The sequence below is a fragment of the Podarcis pityusensis genome (genome assembly GCF_964106645.2).
Source record: "Podarcis pityusensis genome assembly, chromosome: 8".
NCBI lineage: Eukaryota > Metazoa > Chordata > Lepidosauria > Squamata > Lacertidae > Podarcis > Podarcis pityusensis.
In genome coordinates, this window is record NC_138033.1 from 46808059 (window position 1) to 46828971 (window position 20913).

The window sequence follows — 20913 nt, forward strand, 5'->3', positions numbered from 1 at the left end:
CCCCTGCTATATTTCTAATATTATTTTTATTAAGATATGCATTTTTATGCACACTACCCACATATGCATTTTTGTGCACATTACTTGCATTGCAAAATCTGGAGAAGTGCAAATTTTGTAGGCTAGCTGCATTTCCATTTGTTCATTGTTTCAGGGTGGTGCAAATTCGTTTTCTTATTAAAATGTGATCAGAGCTGACTATGCAAGACGTAAGGCTATGAAGGTAGGTGAAGATCCAAGGGTTCTCACCTGTGCAGAAGAGCTGGCTGTACTGTCTGGCTGTAACTGGCATCTCTCCTTGGGCAAGGTCTCTTGAATCTGATTCCTTGCGAGGTAAGACTGTATCTGCAGCATGCAAAAGAGGCATGGCTCACATGACCCTCACTTCTACGGCCTCCCAAAGAAGTAGTTGCATTTACTCAGCAGCACTGAGTAACATATGATCAGCATACTGGAGCACATACGGCATGCTAACATTCATTCAGCACATACCTATCAGTTGGGTTCTAATTCAACATTGATCTAGAGTGCTCCCCCATTCAGATCAATACCCCCATTCCTATGATTTTTACCTTGTGCACAACTTCCTCCATTTTCTCCGGATGGCTTCGATGAGCCTGGGCCACATCAGTTATGGGCAAGGGCATAGCTTTTAGAGTAAAATTCCTGAGGAACAAGCATTGTTTCATTAGATGTCCCTAGGCTACTAAGGGCTCCCAAAACAATTCACAACTGTGCATGTACAGTAGTCAGGCTATTTCCCAATTAAAGTGTAACAAGTAGATGCTGTAACAAAACTTAGCAGTGGAGTGCTCCTCTTATGTTCATTTTGATTCAGGTCACAGGTGATCTGAACTTCTTCATAAGATATAATTCAGTTGTTTCTCACTGGAGCCTCCCTTTGAAGTTCCTTTATTTGAGAATGGCCACTTCCAGAACATCCCAAGCAGCTGAAATGTTATTTCTCTGGTTTTTAAAATATCATCATTTCTGATGTCTGATTTGCATTCATTTATTACAGGCTTCCTCAAACTCAGCCCTCCAGATGTTTTTGGCCTACAACTCCCATGATCCCTAGCTAGCAGGACCAGTGGTCAGGGATGATGGGAAATGTAGTCTCAAAACATCTGGAGGGCCGAGGTTGAGGAAGCCTGATTTATTATTTTGTGAGAAGACTGGCCTGCTTGTCCTATGTAGAATGCAGAAGGGTATGCTAACCAATGGTAGCATATGGGGCTTTTTTCAGCCAGAACTCACCAGAATGCAGTTCTGGCACCTCTCAGGTGAGCACTATTGTCATTACAAATTCATGGAGAGTTCCGACACCTCTTTTTCTAGAAAAATAGCACTGGTGGCATATATCATATAGGAAGACGAGTGAGTGAATAAACTCTTGATGTTTTGTCTGACATTATTGGGTCCTGAAATGGCATTGCCAAAGTTATTTACGGGGAAAGAGTTGGCACTTGGACTGGGATTCTCTTATTCCAAAGAAGAACAGAATTTGTCTGCAGAGCCTCCAGGATGGCATCAACAGAGCACAGCAATGAGGTACCTACCTTAGCAAGGCACGAGTAACATCAAGGAATCCACACAATGTTGTGTTGTTCTTGTCCCAAATTAACGTCCTAAAAGCAGATGAGAAGGGAAGACGGTTCAGTTGAAGCACACCAAGCTCCAATATATAGACAATAGAAGCAATTCTAAGTAGAATCTTTGCTTTCCTTTTTTATTTAAAGCATGTGTACCCAGCTCTAAATTTCAGAGACATAATAGAAATTAAAACTTATTTTTAAAAAAGAATCAAAAGTTTATTTAAAAAACTTTGTGTCAAGGTATCCAAAAAGTTCTGAACTCAGGAAAGCTGCACTGCATGATCCAAGCCACATATTATGTTAGCAAATCTATGGCCACAGCCCCATATTTGCCAATGTAACAGGAAATTTAGTGACATGGAAATTAAGAAGGGAAACCCTTTCCATGCTTGCTGACACTCCCTGCAAATTCCTTCCCCACAGCTATTTCCCTTACAGCTGGTTCCACTTCAAGTTTAAGGGCCCAGCAGGGCAGAACCTTTAAATATGACCCAGAGTGGATGCACTTACAGGGGAGAATTATCGCCAGAGGGAGAAGGATCAATCTTCCCTCTTTCTAACTAATTCTCCTGCAAATAGCACCCACCAACACTCACATGAACATTATAAAAGGAAGAGTCAGCCGGGAACCCTGTGTTTCCCTAGTAACATCTAATTTGTTCCTACCAAGTATGCAAAATACAACCATGTGCGTTTATTTCAGCCTTCCCCAACGTGATGCCCTCTGTATGTTTTGGACTACAGCATATATTGACTGGGGCTGATGGAATCTGTAATCCAAAACATGGAGGGCACCAGTTGGGGGCAGGGGCAGGGGCAGGGTGCAGGGTGCAGAAAGTTAGAAACAGAAGCCCCACTCTATGACAACTCCTGCTCAGACCCAGGAGTGTAAACAAAAGGAACTATACCTTCACATGTCACATATGGTTATGACTCAGACTTGTTCCCCCTTTAAAAAAAAGAATTAGACACTTTCCTAAAAGGGAAAAGTTCTCACAGCTGCAATAGCCAAATGAAGCCCAAATGTGCTCAGAAGCAGTATTTCTTCAATTACCAGATGGTGAGGGGAAACACAGGAAATGACTATCCTGTCTGAGGAGAAAACATAGCTCAGTGGAAGAGCATGTGTTTTGCATGGAGTATGTTACAAGCTGAATCCCTGGAATCTCCATTTAAAGGATTTCAGGTGGCAAGTGATGGGAAAGATTCTTCCTTGCCTGAGATGCTGGATAGCCACTTCCTGTCAGAGAAGCCCAGCCTTCTCCAACATGGTCTCCTCCAGATGTTTTCAACTTCAACTCGCATCAGCCCCAGTCGGCACAACATGGGGCTGATGGGAGTTGTAGTCCGAATTTTCTGGAGGGCATCAACCTAGGATAGGCTGGAATGGACAATACTGGGCTAGAATAGAAACAGTAATGTATGGCAGGTTCACATGTCCATTTGAGCTTCCAAAGGCACCTGGTTAATCACCATCAGAATAGAATACAGTGGTACCTTGGGTTACAGACGCTTCAGGTTACAGACACCGCTAACCCAGAAATAGTACTTTGGGTTAAGAACTTTGCTTCAGGATGAGAACATAAATTGTGCGGCGGCCGCGCGAGGCCCATTAGCTAAAGTGGTACATCAGGTGAAGAACAGTTTCAGGTTAAGAACGGACCTCCAGAATGAATTAAGTTCTTAACCCGAGGTCCCACTGTATTAAACTACTGGTTTTGTTTGATACTGCAAAACTGCTAGGAACTAAATTTACTAGACTCCCCAGAGCAGCCTGCAAAGGAACAGCTACTAGAAAGGCATGCACATGGAAGGGGCCTTCTTCCAAAGGAAGCCATACTTTGAACTCTGTGGGCACCCTGGCTTTGCAGCATAGAACCAAGTTGCACAGGAGACACTAGACTTGACAGAGGCATGTTACTTTCCAGTCACTCAGGAGAGTACAGCAAGCCCTTGAGTTCACAAGGTATATACTGTGACATGTCAGGTGCTTGAAAACACAAGCCTCCCTCAAAATGCATTTTTGCAGTCCCAAGCAGGCAGCACGAGCCCTCTTTAGCCTGCTTTATAGATGGCCAGATTATTTGTCAGCCTATTCAGCCTTCCCAATTTTGGGTTCCCAGATGTTGCTGGAAATATAATCCCTATTCTCCCTGGCCATTGGCCACGCTGACAAATAACACGTGGGCAACATTTGGTCTTCTTGGACTTGCACAGCCTTTCTAAGGTCTCAGAGAGAGGTTTTCCCATCACCTGTTATTTGATCCATTTTAACTGAAGAAACCTAGGATAGCATCTGGGATAGCATGTGCTCTTTCACTGAGCTATGGCCCCTACAATATACAGACTTACAATAATCCCTCTCCAATTAGGGATAAGGAAATGTTTCAGTTTCTGTTACTCATTTTTCCCAATCTTAAATTAAGTTTTTCACATTTCCACATGTTCCCTAATTTTTAAAAAATCTTCATCAAAATCCACCAGCATTTTAAGCATTTATTTCTAATAATATACACATTTTTGCCACACAATTTTGCCAAATATACACATTTTTTGCAAAGCAATTTCCTCCTAGTAGAATGCATTTTTGCATGTGATTTCCAAAATATATACATTTGTGTGCACACTTTACCCCATTATATCCACTTTTTTACACATTACTTGGCTGGAGAACTGCATTGCAAAATTCAGAAAAGTGTGAATTTCAAAGGATGATTGTATTTTGGTTTGCATCTTGATTCAAAAGTGAAAATTAGGTAAGTTCCCCTTTAAGTGTGAACTGAATCAAATTTCTCCCCATCCCCATCTTCAATTCACATATCCACCTACACACACTTATGCAAGTGAGAGAAATTAAGTGAACGCACCTGAGCGTTGTGTTCACTGACAAAGCTTTTGCCAGTATTTTGGCACCCACGTCTCCCATAGCATTACCACTGATATCCAGCATGACAAGACAACTGCTCCTGCTTCTCAAACCATCTAGGATAACGCTGGTTCCCAATTTCAGGCGAGATTCTGCCACTGACAGGGATTCGACAGACTGAAATAAAATCAGGGAAGAATGTAGCAGAGACCCCAAGACGCTAATAACCATGTTGCTTGTTTGCAGAGGGCATGGAACACACAAACACACAGTGCCAAGTCTATGACAAAGACCATTCAATGGACAATAGTGACTATGGACAAATAGTCCATCCCTATGTGGTAAGGTTAAAATAAGTGGAAATTAGGCAGACAATAGGAAGCTCCACTGAGTTGTGAGAGCATGTACTTACCAGAAATAATTAAGGATTTCAGAGTTTGACCAAAGCATGCTAATGCACAGGTATTGAACTTGTCCTTTTAGAACTCCATACTTACACAGTCATCATCTTGAGTTAGCTGAACAATTCGGTGCAAAGCATCAGCTAGGGTCTCCCTAGGAGAAAGAAGCAGAAAGCCCACTAATTTTCCTGCTCTGAATCTGATTAATATATAGGTGATTAGTGGGTTCCTGTTGTGTCACATTGGTTTACTAGATTCATAAAAGGGTAAAGGGACCCCTGACAGCTAAGTCCAGTCACAGATGACTCTGGGGTTGCGGTGCTCATCTTGCTGGCCGAGGGATGCGTTTGTCTGCAGTTTGTCTTGCTGCGTTTGTCCGCAGACAGTTTTTTCCGGGTCATGTGGCCAGCATGACCAAGCCGCTTCTGGCGAAAACAGAGCAGCGAGAATACTTTATCGAGAAACTTCAACAGGTGCAAAACATTGCCACAATGTTCTTGACTGGGACTGGAATAATACTTAGATTTTATGTAATCTGCATTGGCTGCCTGTGATCTTCAGTCAGCTCAATTTCAGGTGTTGCTCTTGAACTTTAAACCCCTGAAGGGCTTAAGAAACTGCACTATCAAGGACTACCTTCTTCCATATGTGCCTCCATATAAGCTCTGTTCAATATCTGCGGCATTGCTCTAGATTCCATTGACGAATGAAGGTTCGATTGGCATCCACTAGGCATAGGGGTCTAATCAGTGGTGGTGACAATTTTATGGAATATCCTTCCCAAAGAGGTTCACTGGGCCACTATGCTCTAGACCAGCAGTGAGGAACCTGTGACCCTCCAGATGTTGTATGATTCAAACTTTGTCAGCCCCACCCAGAATGTCCCATGGCAAGTGATGATGGGAGTTGTACACTGAAGGGTTGCAATCCCCCCACATGCTCTAGGCATTTGGTTGATTTGGCTCTGCTTTCAGAATTTTAACCTGAGTTTTTGTAGTACTGTTGTGTATGGCAATCAATTACGTTGTGTGCAGGTTTTTGGTGTTTTGGTTTTTTTGCTATCCCTGCTGTTATTTTTATTAGTCTGTTCTTCTGTATTTTGCAATGCATGGTACTATCATGTCTTTATTGCTTTCAACTTATGAGTTGCTTTGGGTTTGCCTCTAGGTATGGAAATGCAGGCTCAAAACTATTAAAAGCAAGCAAATAAAAAAACATAGCCTAGGTATGTAAAAAAATTCTTTCAACTCTATCTCACATGTATGTATTAATACTAGTATTTAACTTTTTTAAAATTACCAACGGAGTGTTAAATGCTTACCTGGACCGGATATTAAAGTTTTTTCCTAGTGCAACATGCTTGATGGATCTGCTTCTACCGATGGCCAGCACCAGTGTCACCATGTCAGAATCAAAGCCTGCAGAAAGAGTAGCTGTGTATGCATGGGTACCTCATAGGTGCAGGTGGGGGTCCTGCAAGGCTGATTGGTCACAGGCAAGCAAGGGCCTTCACCAAAACAGATTATTAAACACTAGATTTGATATAATTCAGACACAGGAAGGTGAGGCAGGCTTGTGAAACCTTATAAGAAACAGCACTTAGATCAGGGGCTAATCTGTGGCCCTCCAGATGCTGTTGGACTTCCACCAACTCCAGCCAGCATGGCCAAGGGTCAGGAGTGATGGGAGTTGTAGTCCAACATCTGGAGGGCCAAAGGTTAGCTACTTTTGCTTTAGATTCCAGTAAACCAGCAAAGACCTTGATTATAATTGGTGTGCTTTTTTGGTGTGTTTGCTCTTTTGGCGGGATATGTATCAGGCCCCTTTATGGAATGTTAAAAGTGGCTGCGAACTTTTAACATACCACAAAGAAAAGACCACCCACAGATCCTAGTCTAATACAGAGTATGTATTATTCAGATAAGCCTAGACTGACAAGGAAGGGGACACAAAGAGCTAGAGAGCACACTGTCTCCCTCAGTCTTAGGGACAGAGGCAGTCTAAGGAACTGACAGACCTACCATTGTCGGATAAATTCAACTCCTTGATTGAGCTGGCATCTGAAACAAGATCCTGGATCACCTGGGCACCTGCTGATTTCAGCTTTAATATGAAGACAATTCATACATATTCAAAAAGAGAAAGAACATAAAAAAATAAGAACAACTCTGTCAGATTAGAGCTACTTTGATTTCTTGGTTTTGATATGCTGAGGTGTCAATTTTTATTGGCAATATTTATTAAGAACATTAAATAGAGCCCTGCTGAATTAGACCAAATACCTAAATAGTCCAACATCCCATTTCTCACGGTGGTCAACCACATGCATGCCTCGCAGAAGCCCACAAGCAGGGCAACAGCCCTCTTCCACTGTTGATTCCCAGCAACTGGTATTCATGCCACATAGTCATCAAGTCTAGCAAGCCAAAACGGCTACATTTACTTTTTGTATGACTTGGAAAATACTGGATTTAGCCATTCAACAGTGGAAACCTAAGCTAGAGAAAGAGAACCTTAAACCACATGAATCTAGTGATTTATTATCCAAGGAAATAGTCCTTTCAGCTGCTAGGTAAAGCCACCCACTTTGGCTTCTACTGAATTTTTACCTAGTACATCACCTAAAATGGTATTTCCACCTTGGTTAAAATTAAATCTGATTCATAAGAAATGAACCATGTCTCAGATAACTGTAACACAAACTTCATATCATCTGCCCTTTTGCCTACATGTTCTTCAAACCTCTCTAGCAACTTTTATTAGGTACACTTTTTTGGGGAGGGGTGTCCCTTCTTACCTCACAGGTACTGAGGTCCAGGTGCAGACCACTCAATTGGTGGTTATATGCCAAGGCCTGCAGCAAAGCTCTGTAACAAACCAGAAAGGAAACAAGGGTAGGGAGCCACTGGCAGAGGAAGAGGAGTGCGGGGGGAGTGCACTGCCCCGGCAGCGTGATCCCGGTAGGGTGCCATCGTGGCTGCCCCCCTGCCTGCGCTGGGTGCCCCGCCCCTGCAGGCGGTGCACCATGCCCCCAGGACACTTGCCAGCCCCACACCTGCCTGCGCTTTGCCCTCCAGTGCCGGAGCATGAAGCCACTGCAGGGAGCAGCTCTAACTGCCAGGTGTCATGGGGGGAACCTGGTTCTGCATCTTCTCCCCCTCCATTGTAGATTTGACTCCACCCCAAAATGCTTCATTTAATCCCTAATAGCTCACCACTTTGCTTCTTTGAACCCACAAAGGATAAGAATTACTTTGTGTTGGATCAGATCAAAAGTTCAGCTAGTCCAGCATTATACAACAGCCCCCCTCTGCTGTTGCCTTCCAGCAAGCTGGTATTCAGTGATAGGCTGCCTCTAACTATGGAGATTCCAAACAAACACCATGGATTTGTCTCCTTCTCAATGGATTTGTCACCCCCCCCCCTTATGCATTCTGTGGCAAATCCATAAATTAATGTGTGTGTTACGGAATTCATCTCGATTATGCCTCATTTCTTCATGCCCACTCAGCTAAGAAATAGTCAAGTATACCTTTCTGTGCCTGTCTAGCATTTTTTCTTCTTTTGATATTATTATTAGTTACCTTCTCATATTTACTTGCTCGTATCGGCTGCATTCAGATCAAACACTAACCCACAGTTTAGTGTTATGAGAATGAGCCTAATCTCCTCCAGAGCTTGTGTACCTCTCTCCCCCTCCTCTTCTCTCCTCTTGCAGTGCAGCTGTAAGGAGGAGATTGGAAGTTTTATTTCCAATTACTTCAGAACCCTAAACTGTGGTTAATTTTAACTATGGTTGCTTGAAACAAGCCAGCTTCATAAGCTATGGTTGGTGTGAAGTTGGGTTTTTTTTCCAAACAAGCCAAAAAAGATTAGCCACAGTTAGTTTGATTTAGATGACAAGTGATGTGTCATCAAAAATGGAAGTGAAAGCTTCTGAATTCCTTGCAGCAACACCAGAGAATGAGAGGGGAAGGGAGTGTAAGCCTGGAGAATGTCTTGTATTCCCATCACAATAATTTGCTGTTCATCACGACATCCACACACAGCCATTAATTTTATGCATGAGGTTATTTTCATCCTTATAGTAGTTCTTCAATATAGATCACTCATTTACAAACGAGGAACCAAAGCTGGAAAAACAATGAATTACACAAGACTACAACAACCTATGGTAGATATGGGACTTGAATCCAGATCACATTAAATATTGTCTCTCTCTCCCCCTCCCCCAATGGGAGCCAGCTAAAAACAACTATCTACCCCTCACCTCAAAGCCTCTGTTGGTAACTTGGTTCCAGCCAATGAAACATGTTGGAGAGCAGAGGCTTTGCTGAAGAAATTGCTGATTCCAACAGGAACATCACTGTTCTTTCTGAAAAGAAATGCAGTAACTTAAGTTCTATGGGCAGGTATCAGGACCCACAGACCCCTGGAACTGGATCAGAAAATGCCTCCTCACTAGAGGAGGATGAAGGGAAGGGCCATAGCTCAGTGGCAGAACAGCTGCTTTGCATGCAGAAGGCCCTGGATTCAATCCTCAGCATTGCCAGGTAGGGCTGAAAATGCTCCCTGCCCGATAACCTGGAGAAAACAGCATAGACAATACTGAACTAGCTAAACCAATGGTCTGACTCGGTATAAAGCAGCTTCCTATATTCCTATGATGTCACCATGAATCCCAGGACCAAGGGAGACAAGGAACCCAAAAGGAACACTAACACTCATACCACCTCCACAATACAGTGGTATCTTGGGTTAAGTACTTAATTTGTTCTGGAGGTCCGTTCTTAACCTGAAACTGTTCTGAACCTGAAGCACCACTTTAGCTAATGGGGCCTCCTGTTGCCGCCACACCGCCGGAGCACAATTTCTGTTCTCATCCTGAAGCAAAGTTCTTAACCTGAAGCACTATTTCTGGGTTAGCGGAGTCTGTAACCTGAAGCGTATGTAACCTGAAGCACATGTAATCTGAGGTACCACTGTATTCCATCCAGGGTAACTGCAGACTTGTGAGACCTGATATGGCCTAACTGGACTCATCCCTTAACTCTGGACCCTCCATGGGGTCCTAAGGAACAGTAAAGGCAGAAAGTCCAAAATGAAGCTTAGTCCTGATGCTACTGTGCTCACTTGGCTGAACAAGGCATCCCATGTCAAAAGAGGAAAAACAGTCAGGGTCATGATCCCATTAGCACCCCAGGAAGGGTGGGACAAGCAGGCTGAGTAATTATACCCTATCCAGCTACTGGCTGGAAGACCTGTTCATAGCAAAGCACTATTCTGCTCAGCTCTTTTTCCTGGCTCAGGACTAGGTCCTCTGACTGTCTGCACTGCTGGACAGCTCCCCTGCCTGGCTCAGACAGCTGAAATGAGACAACCAGCTCCCCTAATCACAGGGCATCCCCTTAAAGTAGGTGATTGTCAGAGGAGACTTGGGTAGACTGTCCCCAAGACCTTAGGGGAGGCTGAACCCACTCCACCACGAAATCTTCATAGTCAAAAGCTTGATTTGAAAATGTAATCCTCTGCCAAGATCTTGCAACCAAAGTCACGAGAATGTACAGGATTGTCACTCAACACAAGAACAGCACCTAAACTTGAATTCAGGAGCAATGCAGATTCTTTATGTGAAGCAGGAGCCAAGTCAGGTTTAGACATCTGGACTAGGCTATCAGGAAGTACCAAGTCATTACTCTAGAAACCCACTGAACAAAAGAGCTTCACATGCATATTTTCAGGCTCTTGCCCAAAATCACAATGGTTTATGGATTTTTTTTAAAAGCTCAGTTTAAAAGCTCTACCAACTTTTATACCATGTTGTCTTCTTGTACACCAATCTGAGGTTTTATGGTACATAAATCTAGTGAAATAAATAAATAAAATAAAACTGCAGGCTGGCATAATATGCTACTGCTCCCAAGTAGCCTGCCAGAAAGGTGCAGGGAAAGCACACCAAGCTCTTACTTGTGTGTATAAATGTTCTTGGATAAGTTCAGGTGGATTAGGCTTTCACAGCAACCAGCACCCAAGGCATCAAAAAGCTGGGGACAGAGGAGGAAAAGGTCAGACAACTGTGGAAAACAAAACAAAACAAGCTCATGGTCAACTGTGGAATTCTGAGAGTGCCACTGGGATCCATAAAAAGTTTTATATTTTGGATTTAACTGCTGACTCAGGCTATGGTTACATGCTATACCTTCAAAGCACATTTGAAATACATTCTTCCCCTCAAATAATTATTGGCACTGTGGTTTACCTCTCACAGAGTTACAATTCTCTTTTCTTTTTTTTAAAGAATATTTATTCCAATTTTACAATTACAAAAAAAGAAAAAGTATAAAAAAAAAGAAACACAAACCACATACATCTTATAAAAAACAGACAATAAAAAAGAATAAGAAAAACAGAAAATCACAGTAAAAAAAAGAAAAAAGGAAATAACAAAAAACATATTTGACCATTACAAACCATTTTCCCATTTGCTTATTTCCATGACTTCCTCTCACCTCCCTGCTTTGTATTCTAGTTTAAATCGTATCTCCAGCAAATCCTTCTAACCTTCTTTTCCTTTACTTATTTTAACATTCGAAAGTATTTAATTCTCCTCTATCCTCATTTTACACTTCATATTTACTTATTCCATTATACCCTGTCTGCCAAAACGGTCTAATATTCTTCTCCAACCCTTTTCTAACATTCTTTTATATTGCAGTGTTTCTGAAGATATATTTTAAATTTTTTCCAGTCTTCTTCCATCAACCCTTCTTCCTGGTCTCGAATTCTGCCGGTCATCTCAGCCAGTTCCATATATTCCATCACTTTCCTCTGCCATTCTTCTCGGGTAGGCAATTCTTGTGTCTTCCAGTATTTCCCAATGAGTATTCTTGCCGCTGCTGTCGCATACATAAAAAAATTCCTGTCTTCCCTTCTCACCAATTGGCCGACCATGCCCAAGAGGAAAGCCTCTGGTTTCTTCACAAAAGTGTATTTCAATACCTTTTTTAATTCATTATATATCATTTCCCAGAAGGCCTTGATCTTTGGGCACGTCCACCAAAGGTGAAAAAACGTACCTTCATTTTCTTTACATTTCCAACATTTATTATCAGGCAAATGATAGATTTTTGCTAGCTTGACTGGGGTCAAGTACCACCTATATATCATTTTCATTATATTTTCTCTTAAGGCGTTACAAGCCGTAAATTTCATACCTGTGGTCCATAACCGTTCCCAGTCGGCAAACATAATATTATGCCCAACATCTTGTGCCCATTTAATCATCGCAGATTTAACCATTTCATCCTGTGTATTCCATTTCAACAGCAGATTATACATTCTTGACAGATTTTTAGTTTTGGGTTCTAACAATTCCATTTCCAGTTTAGATTTTTCCTCCTGGAAACCAGTCTTTTTATCTAGGTTAAAAACCTCCCTTATTTGATAGTAGTGAAGCCAATCTCGAACTTTAGTTTTTAATTTATCAAAGCTCTGCAATTTTAATTTATCTCCAACTTGTTCTAAAATTTCACAATATTTTGGCCAATTTGTCTCCATATTTGTTTTTTTCAATGCCTTTGCCTCCATTGGTGACAGCCACCTTGGTGTTTTACTTTCCAACAAATCCTTATATCTCACCCAGACATTAAACAATGCTTTCCTGACAATATGATTCTTAAAGGCCTTATGCGCTTTAACTTTATCATACCATAAATATGCATGCCATCCAAACACATTATCAAAACCTTCTAGGTCCAAAATGTCCACATTTTCAAGAAGTAGCCAATCTTTCAGCCAACAAAAGGCGGCTGATTCATAGTAAAGTTTAAGGTCTGGCAGGGCAAATCCCCCTCTTTCCTTCGCATCTGTTAATATCTTAAATTTTATTCTAGGTTTTTTGCCCTGCCAGATAAATTTGGAAATATCTCTTTGCCACCTCTTGAAACAGTCCATTCTGTCCACAATTTGTAATGTTTGAAACAAAAACAACATTCTAGGCAATACATTCATCTTTATCGCTGCAATTCGGCCTAACAATGATAACTTCAATTTTGACCATATTTCTAAATCCTTCTTCACTTCTGACCAGCATTTTTCATAATTATCTTTAAACAGATTCATATTTTTGGCAGTCATATTCACCCCTAGATATTTCACTTTATTAACAATTGTTAATCCTGTCTCTTTCTGAAACCTCTCCTTCTCAATCTCTGTAAGATTTTTCTCTAATACCTTAGTTTTCATCTTGTTTAATTTGAAACCTGCTACTTGACCAAATTCTTGGATTAATTGTAATACTCTTTTTGTGCTAGCTTCTGGCTCCTGTAGTGTCAAAACTAAGTCATCAGCAAAAGCTTTCAATTTGTACTGTTTAGCTCTGAATTGTATACCTTTAACCAATTGGTCTTTTCTGATCATATTGAGCAAAACCTCCAGGACCGATATAAAAAGCAATGGGGAGATTGGGCAACCCTGTCTTGTTCCTTTCTCTATCTTAAATTCTTCTGTAACTACGTTATTCACAATAAGCTTGGCTTTTTGTTCCGAGTAAATTGCACCTATACCATTTTCAAAACTTTGACCTACCCCCATCCCCTGCAAATTTTTCTTCATAAAACTCCAAGAAATATTGTCAAACGCTTTCTCTGCATCTACAAATATTAAAACAGCTTTAGTGTTGATATTAACTTGCAATTTTTCCAGAATATTAATAATATTCCTAGTATTATCTGACAAATGTCTCCCAGGGAGAAAGCCCGCCTGGTCTTTATGAATCTCTTTTACCAATACATTTTTTAATCTTTTAGCCATAATTTCCGCAAAAATTTTGTAATCCACATTTAGTAGGGATATGGGACGGTAGTTCTTCAACTGTGTCTTCTCCACTTCGGTTTTTGGTATAAGTGTAATATATGCTTCTTTCCACGACTCGGGTGCTTTTCCTCCCCGTAGTATTTCATTGCAAAGTTCTTTCAACGGTTGCAATAACCATTCTTTCAGAGTTTTGTAGTACTTTGCAGTTAGTCCATCCAGCCCTGGAGATTTGCCCAATTTCATATTCTGAATGGCTCCTTCCACCTCTTGATCAGATATTGTAGAGTTTAATATTGATTTACTCTCTTGAGATACTTTTTGTAATCCATTGTTTTTCAAAAATCGGTCAATGTCTAATTCTTTCTGAGTCTCCTGCGTATATAACTGTTTAAAATAGTTCTGAAAGCACTTCCGAATCTCTCCAGGATTCTGTATGTTCTTCCCTTCTACTACCAAGTTCGTGATCGTATTCAGCTTTTGTCTTTTTTTCATTTGCCAGGCCAATAATTTCCCACATTTATTAGCCGATTCGAAAGTCTTTTGTTTCATCTGTTTGATCTTCCATTCTATCTCCTGGTTCATCAATTTCATATATTGTACTTGGTATAACTTTATCTCTTTTAAAATCTCCTGTGAGTTCGGTTTCGCCCTCAGTCTTTTTTCTCCATCCTTAATTTTCTCCAAGATTTTTTCTCTCTTCTCATTTTGATATCTTTTCCTAATTGCGTTTTGTTGTATCAAAAATCCTCTCATCACCGCTTTGCTGGCATCCCAAATCACTCTTTTTTCTGTCGTGGTATTCAAATTTATCTCAAAATTGTCTTTCAAGTTCTTCTGAGCCTTTTTAATAATTTCCTCATTCCTAAATAAGGTGTCATTCATCCTCCATCTAAAAGCTCCAATTGGCGTTGGTGTCATTTCAATCTTTACTGGGTTATGATCAGAGCAAATTTTCGGGCAAATCACCGCTTTTTTAATCTTAGGGGCCAGTCCTCTAGTTATCCAGATTTGGTCTATTCTTGTCCATGTCATATTTGCTTCAGAGAAGAAGGTTCCCTCTCTTTCCAAGGGGTTCTTTATTCGCCAAATATCCACAAGATCCATATTGTCAGTCATTTCAAAAAATGTCTTTGGTAATCTTCCATCTTTTGTCACTGTTTGTCTTTGGGCTTTGTCCATATTTGTAGACACTACTCCATTCATATCTCCCATCAAAATATTGTATTTTGTAATCCCATGTTGTAATCCAGATAATCCAGGAGAGTTTCATGCAATTTCTTGAAGAATTCTGATTTTCCCTCATTTGGTGCATATACACCTATTATCAAAAATTTATGTCCTTGGAACTGGATTTCAATTGCTATATATCTTCCTTGGTCATCTTTAAATATAAATTTTGGTGACAGGCTTTCCTTCGCATAAAGTACTACCCCTCTTTTTTTTACATTGTCCGATGAAATAAATTCTTGTCCCAATCTTTTATTTATCAAAATTTTTCGATGTAGCCTTGTCACATGAGTTTCTTGTAAACAAATCAAGTCCAAATGTTCTTTTTTCAATGTATGAAATACTCTCCCTCTTTTTGCCGACGAATTTAGACCATTAATATTCCAACTTAAAACTTGTAGTGTCATTTTGTAGTTACTCTCCTTCTCCTCCAACAGCCCCAAGAAGATTGTCAATATCTGTTGGTGGCGTTGATTTCACTTTTTTTTGCAGACTCTTATCCGGTATCGCAGTATCTTTTCCCAGTCCTTTCTGTAGATCTTCTTCGTATGCACTCAAAAACTTATTCTTTTCCTCCACTGATCTAATCTTGGTCTTTCTTCCTTTAAAACTAAAGGATAGACCTTGGGGAAATTCCCACCTGAAAAGGATTTTATTTTTTCTCAGCAAGTCCACCAAATCTCCAAAATCTTTTCTTAAATCCAGAAGATGTTTTGGTATATCTTTGAAGATTTCCACTTTTGATTGTATGATTGTCAAGGGTTTTTCGTAATGCAAGCCCAAAATTTTGTCCCTTTCTTCTTTGGATCGGAGGGTGATCAAACAATCCCTTATTTTAATCTTTCTTCCTCCTTTCCCCAGTCGAAAGGCCCTCACAATCCTAAAATCCTCTTGTTTCAATTCCGATTTCCAAAAATCCAAAAATTCTTGTGTCAGAAAATCTATCAGGGTACCTTTCTCCAACTCAGGGACAGCTCTAATTCTAAGATTTGTTTGTTTGTCTTTGAGGTCAATCATAGACAACGTTAACTTATGTTCTGCAATCTCTTTCTGCAGGTCTGGTACCTTCTCAGTTTCCAATTGCCCCAATTTAAATTCTACAGCAGCAGTCTTTTCCTGTATAGACTTTGAGTCTTGCAATAATCTCTGAATAGATTCCGTGTTACTATTTACTTTTTTCTCCAAATTGTCTAATGTTTCTGTGTTTAAGTCAATTTTCCTGTTTGCAATGTCCACTTTCTGGTTTGTTTCCTCCACTTTCCTATTCGTCTCCCCCACCCTTGTACTTAGTTGCTGTATCGATTCATTAATCTTAGCCAGAGCACTGGCCAAAAATTCCTCAGACATTCCACCAGACTTAGATTGTATTGCCGATGCAGGCAAACCAGCAGATGATTGCCTTCTGTGTCCCCCTGATCTCAAGACTGACTGGTCTTTTTGATGACCATCAGCCATAACAAAGTGAAGGTCAAATTCCTTTCCCACGTCTGGTATTCCTGTTTACAAATGGAAAGTTCCTTTCCTGTAGTTACAAGGAGTCCCACTAGGTAGACACTGTTACCACCTAGCCAGTTACTGTCCTTTTAGAGTAGCAAAAGAGGGAAACTAAGTAAAAAAAACAAAAATAAAGCAGACAAAGTAACTTTCTCCTCAACAAAATTGGCCACAATGTATCTTCTTTACAGCCGGCAAGCAGCTCTGACAGCTTTGACAGCTGAGACGTCCACTGACAAATCGCTCTTTAAATCCTTAAATTTAAACAGTCCGGTAAAATCAAATACCTTTCCCTTGTCCCTCCAAAGGGTAGATCCACCAAAGTTCTCAGGTCAGAAATAAAACTTTTGTTTCAGTTCAATTTTCTCACGTTTAGCTCCCAATCTTTATGCTTTATTCAACATACAGTGCAGGGAAGCGGACTTCCTGTTTGCGCTTCCACCGCGGTAGCCAATTCAGACGTTTTTCAACTTAAAACTTTTCCACTTTTACGTAGATAATCCAATTAGTCCAATTAGTGCTCTTTTTAATCCAATTCCTCTACTCACGGTTTAGATTTAAGTCCAAATGTCCCAGGAATAAGTTAGCGCTCTCCAGCAACGGCAATACGGCTTCGCTCAGTGAAAGCAGCGATCTGCTCGCAGCACCGCGCTTCTCCCCCGCTCCCTTCCGAAGCCTCAAAAAAGGCTTCCTTTCGGGTTGGGGGGGGCGCTCCAAGGTGCCCGCCGAGCCTCCACGTTCGCAGGCGTCCGCGCCTGCGATTTCTAAGGGTCCCCGCTTCGCCGGAGCGCACAGGACCCGATCTCCCACTGGGCTACCCCCTCCGAGACTCAAAGGAGGTCCGCCATTGCTGCTGGCGCTGACCGGAAGTCTCAGAGTTACAATTCTCAATAACCCTTAACAAACTACAGTTTGAGTTGGGAAATGTGCTATGAATGTGCTTTAAAAATATATTATGTATGTAGCCTCAGTCATTTTGGCTGAGGGTTTTATATTGCTGTTTTATGAAACTGTAGGTTTTGAATGTTGTAAGCTGTCCAGAGTGATAGTATCGATTTTGTTTATTTTTGCAACAGAAGGGCAGGATATCAATGTTTTAACCAACAAAATAACTAGCAAACTCCATTTTCAAATAGAAACAGCCACTGCCAGTGAGAGTAGCCAGTACTTGGTTAAATGGACTAAGGGTCTGACTCATTTTAAAGGAACTTCACTCGTGACAGCACAATAATACAGGGTCCTCATTCCAGGAAAATGACATGGTACAACATGCTTAAGAGTAAGAAACAGCAGCAGCTGCCAGGTGCTCACCACATCCAAAGCGCAGGCTGTCCCAGAGAGATCAAGGTGACCTAAAGCATTTGGCTGACTCAGGAAAGAAAACAAGCCCTGAAAGGGGAGAGAGAAAAAGAGAGAGAGAGAAAGAAAGAGAGAGAGAGAGAGAGAGAGAGAGAGAGAGAGAGAGAGAGAGAGAGAGAAGGCTTACTTGTTGAGAAAGAAAATTGCAATGCGGCTGTTGTAAGACAGCAAGGTCCACAGCAAGCATTTCTTTAATGTACTCTAGAGCTGCCTTTGAAAACTATCCAGAAGCTCCAACAGGCCTAAATGTCACTGCTAAACTAATATCTGGAGCTTTCTAGACAGAACATGACTCAATTCCTTATTTAAAAGCATTTATAAACTGCTTAATATTTCAGAAAAATCTAAATGGTGTATAGTCTAACAAACAATATACTACATCATTAAAACTAAACTCAATAAAACTTCAATGTAAAAAAACAAATGAAAGTGTATAAAAGTGAATAGAACAAAAATATCTTCATTGTTTACCTCTATGCTTCTGAGCTGTTCACCTTTAAAGGCCTGAATCACCAGTAAAAGTGACCCCTTGAGCCACTTAAACTATCCAATGACTTTGCCTGGTGATGAGACAACTTAAAGCTTGTGAACTAACACAGAATATTTTAGCAGCAACAGGTCTTGTGGGACTAGACAGCAAGATAAGTTAAGTTTTGGGAAGAGAAGGTGAAAGGCCCAGAAAACTCTTCCTGCAAGGAGACAACTGCTCCAGAACAGCATTGTTGACTCTGTTATTTCATTAGCTTCTGCAGAAATGCAAAAGCAAATGAAACCTAGATGCATTGATCTTTAAAGACTGTAATTCCAAAACAGCAACATTGGGGCTGAGGAGCAAACTTGAGTCCCTGTCTGTGTCTGAAACAGGAGGCAAAACACATCTGCTACACAGTTTCCAGGGGCCATGAATACTCACCTCTGCACCTTCAGTGGCCAGGCTCCCTGGGTTCCCAGAAAGGTCCAAGTGGTACAGAGTAGTTCTGTATAGTCTATTGGAGCCTAGAGATTGGCAAAGGGCCAACATTCCTGGCAGGCAAGAGAAATCACAAAGAGATGTTAAGGATGCAAGTGCCAAGTTACACAGAGGAAGGTGGAGGGCAACTGTTACATTTGCAAGGTTGGCCTTGCTTAGCTCAGATTCTGACATTGACTGGGGAAATTTGGTATGTACAGAGAGCTAAATCTTTACCTGAAATGAGAAAGCATTCCTTCAGCTAGATAAGCACAGTTGCATGATATGCTCCAATGCAATTTATAGATTTGTTAAATATCAACAACTGGTACATGCAAGTCTTCCATCCAGTGCCCCTGTTACAGGGCTGGCTCTACCATTAGGTAGAGTGAGGTGGCTACCTCACCTCAGTCAACTGATTTTTGATGTCATGAAAGGTCAGCAACTTCTTACTTAAGTTAGAATTATTGTATTTTCCCTCCTGGTAAGAGGCATTTAAGGGATTTTCTGCCACAAGTGGCCAGTCTTGGCTCCTATACACTTTTACTTGGCTGTACCCATGGAGCATGCTGTTTTTGTTCCATCTCAGGTAAAAGTTTTCTTGAGCTGGTCCCAGTGCCATTAAAGAACAGAAATTGTCTGGTTGGTTTTTTTTTATTTATCAGCTTGTTTAACTATACCAAGGCTCTGGGGGTGTCGTGCTGGATTTTTTAATTTACATTTTGCTTTGGCCAGCCCTGGATCCATGCAGTGAAGAAAGCAGGCAATGTATATTTATTTTATTAAAAAAGGAATATGAACCAGTATTTAATAGAACTAATAAAACATTAATATGGAAGAATGAAGGGAAAAAAATCTAATCACTGCAATAAATCTCCCAGCAAGATAACATTAATAATGACACTACAATATACTATAAATAGATACCACAGATGAAGATTTAGATTTCAGTTCTCTCTGATGTACTAATGCCATCCTAATACAGCATCCTGAAACAGTACCACAACCCCAAACCCTTCAACCATGCACTAACTGTTTCCCCTGTACCTTTTGGAGTCAAGGAGGTCCTAGAAAAGTTCAAGCTTTGGAAGCCCTTGATGCTTTGCTCTAAGTTCTGGCTCATAGCAATTATGCCTAAAGAGAGAAGAGAACCCTTGAGTAGACATAGAATGCAATTGTATTGCCATGTACCAGTACTTCAGTGATGCTTCTAGGCAGGCAGTTCCTAGTACCACCCAAGAATTATTCTACCATAGTAAACTACAAGTGGCATTGCAACAATCAACCTTCCACACAACTTGGGTGGTGGTGGGGGTATTGTAATTTTTCTGTATATATTCTGCTATGCTTCAGCCACATAGATGGGCCATCATTTTTTTTACATTCCCCCCCCCCCCCGATCAATAATTTAATTTGCACCATGGTATTTGTTCATTTAAGAGTAATTACCTGCGAGATGTCATGATTTGCTTTAAAAAAGGTTTTGATATACAGATGTTCCAGATGGCTCTTAGAAAAAATTTTTAGATCAGAAGTATTTTAAATTGCAGGGGGGGGGGCAGGACATTGATAAAATGGTGGCAAATAGTAAGGCAGTGGGGAGTTTTAGAAAAAGACTCTTTTATTTAAGATTGCTTCCTCAGCTTGGGCCCTCAGGATACGGTCAGCCTACAACTCCTGTTATCCCTTTCCATTGGCCATGCTGGCTGGGGCCGATGGCAGTTTTAGTTATATATAAAAATAGGATATTAGCATTTTAGTGCTAACTAAAAGAACAATTATAAATAAAGAGGAACAGTGATAATATGATGACCGCTGAAAAGTAATAGTCAAAGTTTGTCAAGTGGGGAAAAAGTCTACCTGCCCAATGTATCAATACACATTTTGCACCCATGCCACTTGGGAATACTGAAAAAGAAGCACAAAAGCAATCTAGGCTTGGAGAAAGTCTACAAAAGATGGAAGCAGCACTAAGAAAACACAGGACTATATAACGATTGGGTGATGATATCGTGATACAAATTTTCCCCAAGGTGAATGAATGACACGCAGCAATTACACACTAAATGCTATTTGTTTAACAAATTCACTCCTGTTCCCCAAGTTAATCTTACTGCTTAAGCCAGTGTGGGCCAGAGCTAAGCTTGGACCAACATTCAAATCCAACCTCTTCTTCAGTGTAGGGATTTAAGATAAATTTCTCAGCCT

General features: G+C 40.8%; 1 protein-coding gene across 3 annotated transcripts in view; it reads right to left on the reverse strand.

Annotated features, from left to right (window-relative positions):
* The window catches only part of CARMIL2 (capping protein regulator and myosin 1 linker 2), an 83804-nt gene that overhangs the window by 43681 nt on the left and 19210 nt on the right, over nt 1–20913 (reverse strand). For all 3 annotated transcript variants that reach the window (XM_081015932.1, XM_081015934.1, XM_081015933.1), the window contains 13 exons: nt 19753–19839; nt 18670–18779; nt 17709–17786; nt 10830–10906; nt 9133–9237; nt 7660–7729; nt 6884–6965; nt 6184–6280; nt 4959–5016; nt 4463–4638; nt 1560–1628; nt 573–666; nt 250–345 (listed from right to left, as the gene is read on the reverse strand). In XM_081015932.1, the coding sequence (XP_080872058.1) occupies nt 250–345; nt 573–666; nt 1560–1628; nt 4463–4638; nt 4959–5016; nt 6184–6280; nt 6884–6965; nt 7660–7729; nt 9133–9237; nt 10830–10906; nt 17709–17786; nt 18670–18779; nt 19753–19839 (1199 nt within the window). The remainder of the gene's footprint in view (nt 1–249; nt 346–572; nt 667–1559; nt 1629–4462; nt 4639–4958; nt 5017–6183; nt 6281–6883; nt 6966–7659; nt 7730–9132; nt 9238–10829; nt 10907–17708; nt 17787–18669; nt 18780–19752; nt 19840–20913) is intronic.